Genomic DNA, 6,558 nt, shown 5'->3' with positions numbered 1-6,558 from the left:
TGTGCGTGCTCCCCGGCCGCGCGCCATGGGCAGCCCCCGATCGGCGCTGAGCTGCCTGTGAGTACCGCCGCCCCGCGCCCCCGGCCGCGCTCCCGCCCGCCCGCCGCTCACCCTGCGCCCCTCTCTCCCCGCCCGCTTTTGTCTCCCACAGGCTGTTGCACTTGCTGGTTCTCTGCCTCCAAGCCCAGGTAAGGCGCGCTGCGCGGAGGCGGGGGCCGGAGCCGGCGGGGGACGCCGGGGGGCAAGGTCGGGCAGGGGCAAGAGGACCGACCCTGCGGCCACGCGGCGGGCTGGAAGGCACCTTAGAAATGCAACCCCTAACTACCCCGAGGAGGGAACTAAGGAACAGAGAGGTAGCGCCTGCCTAAGGTCACACAGCCAGCGAGTGGCGAGGCTAGAACCCGAGGTCTCGGAGTCCAGCTCTGTCTCCCACGCCTCCCAGCCAGGTGGGGGTGGATGGGGAACTCTGCGGGCAGACACACCCGGCCGCCGAGGATGGAGGCATTCGGGGCTCGGGGGCGTTCGTTGTCAGAGGTACGGTGACTGTCTCAGGGACCCTCTCCGCGGCTCTCTGGGGAGGCTTGCGGCGGGACTGGCCGAAGGATCAGGTGCCTAGGTCCTCTGCGGTCTCAACATTTGCTCCGTGAATTTGTCTTTATAAATGTCAGGGGTCGGGCAGCGCTGCCTCCCGACTTAAAAGCGCCCTGCTCTTCTAGGAAGGCCCGGGCGGGGGGCCTGCGCTGGGCAGGGAGCTCGCTTCCCTGTTCCGAGCTGGCCGGGAGTCCCAGGGTGTTTCCCAACAGGTGGGTCCAGATCCTTCTCCATCCCGGGCTCATCCATGCTAGGCTGGGTCTGTCCGACTTTCCTGGGTGGGGGTGGGGGGCGGGTGGCCTGAGCTGGTATGTTGGGGGGACCCCAGCCGGCTGCCTGGGGCAGTGGAGGGAGGTGCCGGGTGATGGGGGCCACTTGGGCCCCTGGGCAGAGTAGCATTATAATGGCGTGTTGTGTATTTTTCAATTTCCTAAAGGTAACTGTTCAGTCCTCACCTAATTTTACACAGCATGTGAGGGAGCAGAGCCTGGTGACGGATCAGCTCAGCCGCCGTCTCATCCGGACCTACCAACTCTACAGCCGCACCAGCGGGAAGCACGTGCAGGTCCTGGCCAACAAGCGCATCAACGCCATGGCAGAAGACGGGGACCCCTTTGGTAAGGCGAGCTGCGCTGCAGTGGGGTAAAGGTAGCCTGTGGAACGGGCCCCTCTTCCCCAGGCTGCCCTGCTATGACTGGACCTACCAGTCACATCTGCGCTGGCCAGAGGCCTGCACGCTCCCCAGCTCAGAAGGGAAGGAGTTAAGGCGAAAAAGCATCTTGGGGGTCAGCTGGAGAAGAGAAGGTTGGGGAAGGGACCTCGGGGAGTACTCGGCCCACAGGTGCCCCTTCCCTGCCCAGCAGATGAATGAATCCAGGAATCTCCCTTTCCACCTCCCCCTTTCATACCCCTCCCCACTGCAGGTGGAGGCAGAGGGTTCAGGGGGAGGGGGCCCAGGTTTAAGGGAAGCTCTTGAAAGAGGATATGTCGCCAGGGCCCACAAAAGGAGAGTGGGAAAGAGAAGGGAGAGAAATCCCTTCAGCTCTCCCAGCTTGGGGGGGTGTTGCTGTGAACCTTTAAATACTTTGATCAGAAGGGTCAGTTACACATGGGGACTAGGCTAGAAAAGGGCCCTCCCCTCTGCACTTGTCCAGGAACCCAGGCGGTCAGTCAGAGTGGGGCTCCTGGCTGCCGGTGGGGTGGTGAGTACAGGGTGCTACTGCGAGGTAGAGAGGCTGAGGACTGATTGATTTCTAAAGCATTCAATATTCCTTCCTTGAAACAAGGCCAATTTCCAGAGTCCTGGATGTACCAAGAGAAAAGCAAGCCCTCTGGGCTGCTGGTGTTGTTTTTAGAGAGGGTTTATTGTGAGTTTAAAAACCTTTAAATAATGACCAAGTTAAACAAGCATGAAAGGAGAGGGGAAGACTCTATTAAAATGTAATAAAAAGGTGAGGCGTTTTAAGAGCTAAGAAGAAAAATGAAGAATGATATAAAACAGAAAAAGAACGAGGCTTTTTTTCAGATGTGGAGTTTGAAAGGAGTTGCAAGTCTGTAAATGTTAAAAAAGAGGTTCAAGATTGTTCTCTATGAATCTCTGGAGAGACCCCCGCGTCTGGCAGAGCGATTAAAACTCTTCTTACTTTCACCTTTTTTAACATTTCCTGAATACTTTCTCCTCTTCTCGAGCCAGTTTGGGGGATCGAGTATGTCTCGCTGCATTTTTTCTGCATCGACGTAGCTGACTTCCCTTCAAAGCTGGAGAAGGAGACATAATTTTCCTGGGATAAATCTGTCACTGGGGTGGAAGAATAGGTTTGAAAATGTTAAGCTTTCCAAAAGCCCAGTCGGGAAAGCTGCCGTAAACTTCGGCCCCAGCTCCCCAGATCCATCCAGGAAGGAGAGTGGGGGCTTTCTGCGGTGGGGTGGGGCTGGGGGTGGCCTGCCTGGTGGCCGAGCTCCCCCGCTGGGCTGGCAGGGCCAGCCTGCCATCCCTTTGTCCCTCCAAACTGGCTACTTGCTGCCCTTCTTAGCTTCCAAGGAAAGGGAATGAATGCCTGGCTCCTCCTGGGTTTACTCCCATTGGAACAAATGGTCCAGCATCCTTGGGTTTTGGGGAGGGAAGAAGAGGCTAAGCTGCTCATGGGGGAATTCCTCTTCAGACATCAGAGGTCTGATGCCCACTTCTCTCCTTACAATTATAGGAGGCTTCCCAGTTTCCCTGGTCCCTGCCTGGTGAGCAGGAGCTGGAGGGCCCAAGAGCAAAGGCTTAGGGTGTATAGCCAGGACAGGAAGAATCTGGGGGAGAACAGCAGAGAAGTCCCAGTTGCTTCCTTATGGGCCCCAGGAAGGGACAGAGGGCTCCATCCCTATCTGCCCTGTTTGGCCAGAATGGAATCCCCTCCCCTCTTCTCCAGTCGGTGTCCTTCCTGGCCCTTAAAAATAGTTGCTCCTTGCCCTGGAAGGCAGACCAGGAGAGGGATGAGCAGACTGGCTGGGTCCAAGAGGAGGTGGGTGGGAGGGGAGGTGACAGCTGCATTTCCCTGGCTGACTTGGAGCCAGACTGGGGACTTGGCTACTGGGTCCCAGCTCTGTGCTTCTGTGAAGGGGGGCAGGTAGTCACAGGCTGGTCAGTGAGGGCTGCCTTGCTGACCTGTGCCCATCACCTCCCATTAGTTTCAGGGACAGAGAAGGTGCCACCTTGTCAGTACAGGCTGGGAGGCAGACCTGGGAGTACCCAAACGTCTTTCTCAAGGAGGGAAAAGGCTGCAGTAGGGAGGGCAGGAGACCCAGCCTCTTCTGTCCCATCCCAAACAGCTAAGTCGGTCCCCACTCCCTTCTTGGTGACAGCCTCAAAGGGAGGGGTTGTGCAGAGAGTGGACAGGGACCAGGGCTTCTGTGGCAAGCTGGCTGTCTAAGGGGAGAGGGGAGTGGGAAGAAGGCACAGAATTCAGCTCCCTGTCTCCTGGCTCTCAGTGAGAGGCAAGCACACCTGATTTTCTCTCCTCCTCACCTACAGAAAGTGTTTGGTCACTGGGGTGAGAAGCCCAGTGCTGCTGGAGGGTGAGAGAAAAGATTATTGAGTTGTTGATTTCTGAACACTGGGGCTGGGGACTGGGGTGACTGGGAAGCGTGGAGAAGAGATAGCATCCTCCCAGCTGGTTCTGGGAAAGCAGCCGGCCATGGGCTGTGGGTGTAGGGAGAGCTGTCTCATCCCTATCAGCTTCTCAGCAGAGCAGGGGTAGGGTGGTGTGGCCAAGGCTGTGGGTTAGAATCCGAGGCACCAGAAAAAAGAGAGAGTGCTTTTATGTTTGACCTCAGGAGTGGAGGTCACCACTGTACCCCAGACATTTGTAATGATCTGTGAGGCATGTGCATATAATATTCTGAGTTGGAAGAATCCTCAGAGATCTTTGATTAGAAGCGGAATTCTAGTCAAATTAAAATTTACTTGAAGCCTCGACATAAAAGTTATTAGTCTGGTTTTAAAAGAGGGTCTTTTCAGTTTGATGGCTCCAAGACCCCTCTGCAGAAACCAGTTCATATGCCATGATCTCATTCACCCCCCTTCTGTAAACCCAGGTAAGGGGTTGGTCTGAAGCCCAGAAAGGAGACTTGACTTTCCCAGGGTTGCACAGCATGTTGGTGGCTGGAGCCCACGCCTTGGGTACCTGGCTCTTGGAGCAGTTGCTTCTGGGAAGGGCCAGCTGGGATGGGGACATGGAGCACTGGGGGTCAGGGAGCTGCTCATAACCACTCTCCCCCCACATTCCCTGACAGCAAAGCTCATTGTGGAGACGGACACCTTTGGGAGCCGGGTTCGAGTCCGAGGAGCTGAGACAGGCCTCTATATCTGCATGAACAAGAAGGGGAAGCTGATTGCCAAGGTGAGGTCTTAGAAGGAAGGGAGGGGGCGGCTGGGGCCTGGGGAGCAGGCTGGGCTGGCTGAGCTCCTCCAGGATCCCAACAAGGTGGGCAGAGACAGAGGGCCACCTTGGGCTTACCTAATGATTGGATGGTGGGGGAGGTGAGGGAGGAGGAAGCTGAGAGATGAAAAGCTATAAAAGCAGAGGAGGAAGAAGGCAGGCTAGGGAAGGGGGGGGGTTGGTAAATTCCATATATCTTTTTAACAAATCGCCAAATTGCTTTGCTATTATGTCCAATTACATGGTACCAGCATTTGGAATGTTCAGTAAGCCGCAGGCCCAGCCCCTCGGCGGAGCTCTGAAATGGCCCCATTAGTCACGGCTCCTCTACAGCCTCGAGCTCCCCGCTTCCTGGGCTTCTGGGGCTTGGGGTTCAGCACCTCCTCACCGGCCTTCCTTCCCCCATAGGGTGGCAGCCCTGGGGCTGCAGGCCGGCATCCTGAGGAGCTGAGGGGGGCAGGTGGGGAAACGGGTGCTAGCAGCTTGGGCCAGACTGGTGGGCAGGAGGCCAGGGTAGGCAGGGGCTGGGCCCCCTCTCTGCCTCTCTGTGTTGGGGCCCAGCCCCTCGGTAGACAGCCATGTGTCACTGCTACCCAGGAGGACAGGAAGTTGCCGGGTGGGCTGTGAGTTGTCAGGGATTAGAGAGCGGGTGCCCGGGCAGGGGGTGGGGCTGCCCACCCTGCCATCTGCTGGGGTGCCCACCTGCTGTCTGGGGCCGCCTCCCCTCTGCCTCTGATGGGGGCGGGTCTGGACAGAGCCCGGTGACACCGTGTCTGGCCCCCCCTACCTGCAGAGCAACGGCAAAGGCAAGGATTGTGTGTTCACGGAGATCGTGCTGGAGAACAACTACACGGCCCTGCAGAACGCCAAGTACGAGGGTTGGTACATGGCCTTCACGCGCAAGGGTCGGCCCCGCAAGGGCTCCAAGACTCGGCAGCACCAGCGCGAGGTCCACTTCATGAAGCGACTGCCCCGCGGCCATCACACCACAGAGCAGAGCCTGCGCTTCGAGTTCCTCAACTACCCGCCCTTCACGCGCAGTCTGCGCGGCAGCCAGAGGACTTGGGCCCCCGAGCCCCGATAGGCCCTGCCCGGCCCCTCCCCGCCGCTCCCAGCGCCGGAGGTTTCCTCTGGTGCAGGATGAGGTCTGCGCTACTGAAGGCTGGGGAGGAGCTGGGGGAGCCCTGGGCCCTAGTTGTTGATAATTGTTTGCTGTTGGGTTTTTTGTTGTTTTTTTAAACAAAAGAGAGGCTCTATTTTTGTATTCCACTTGGCTGTGGCGTCTGACTTCTTAACTCTCAGGAAGGCCAAGTGAGTGGCCTAGACTGGGATTCCAGCGGGGGTTTCCTGGGGGTGGGGGGCTTTTTCTAGTCCCGCAGAGGCGCTCCTGAGACCCCAGCAGCTGCAGGGCAAGACTGCTAGGCCGCCAGGGGCTCCATTGCACCCCCAGGTGGGGGCAGGGAGGAAAGAGCCTGAACTTTAGGTCAGATCTTTCAAGGGCGGGTGTCAGTGGAGGGTGGTTGGGTATTAGTTGCTATTAAATGACTGAAATATTTATTTAACTGACGTATTAAAAATGTGTGTTGGAGAGTGAGTCCTCCTGGGGTCAGCGCCCTCCCCCCGCGCTGCCCCAGCTGGCAGGCGGCTGAGAGATGCCGCAAATCAGGCAGCAGCTCTGACTGCAGCCTCCCTTCTACCTAAGGATCCACACCTGTTGGCCGTCCCTATCATTGTTGCTGGAGGGGTTTTCTTGGGAGGACAGAAGCAGGGAAAGGAGCAAGAAGAGGCTCTTAGCTGGTCCTGGGACCTCTCAGACATGGGCTTTTAATAGGAGTCATTGTTAACACTTCCCCAGGCCACCCCTGGGCCAGAAATGATGACTTTGCTAGGACTGGAGTTGTAATCATGGATTCAGTGGGTCCTTTAAAAAGTGCCTTTCTGTGTATGCCTCGGTCTGTGTGGGAGACAGATCAGAGATGCCAGAGCTAGTTCTTTCTGAGTACCAGGCTCCAGAAAATGAAAGAAAAGAGCAGCTGCCGGG

The 6,558-nt window shown here is 57.3% G+C and overlaps 1 protein-coding gene across 4 annotated transcripts; it reads left to right on the top strand.

Annotated features, from left to right (window-relative positions):
- The first annotated feature begins 6 nt into the window (after positions 1 to 6).
- FGF8 (fibroblast growth factor 8) lies at positions 7 to 5,601 on the top strand. Of its 4 annotated transcripts, none has more exons than XM_024735022.1 (6): positions 7 to 57; positions 152 to 188; positions 717 to 803; positions 1,028 to 1,208; positions 4,372 to 4,478; positions 5,311 to 5,601. In XM_024735022.1, the coding sequence occupies exons 1-6, from the start codon at positions 26 to 28 to the stop codon at positions 5,599 to 5,601; spliced, it is 735 nt and encodes a 244-aa protein (XP_024590790.1). In that variant the 5' UTR covers positions 7 to 25. The 4 variants fall into 4 exon arrangements, with proteins under 4 accessions (XP_024590790.1, XP_024590792.1, XP_024590794.1 ...); XM_024735024.1 differs by having other exon boundaries at positions 26 to 57; positions 1,061 to 1,208; XM_024735026.1 differs by lacking the exon at positions 717 to 803 and having other exon boundaries at positions 26 to 57; positions 1,061 to 1,208.
- The last annotated feature ends 957 nt before the right edge of the window (positions 5,602 to 6,558 follow it).

This window comes from Neophocaena asiaeorientalis, unplaced genomic scaffold (genome assembly GCF_003031525.2).
Source record: "Neophocaena asiaeorientalis asiaeorientalis breed wild unplaced genomic scaffold, Neophocaena_asiaeorientalis_V1.1 scaffold240, whole genome shotgun sequence".
Lineage (NCBI taxonomy): Eukaryota > Metazoa > Chordata > Mammalia > Artiodactyla > Phocoenidae > Neophocaena > Neophocaena asiaeorientalis.
Note: the sequence above shows the minus strand (reverse complement) of the source record. Positions and strands in the feature narration are given on the sequence as shown.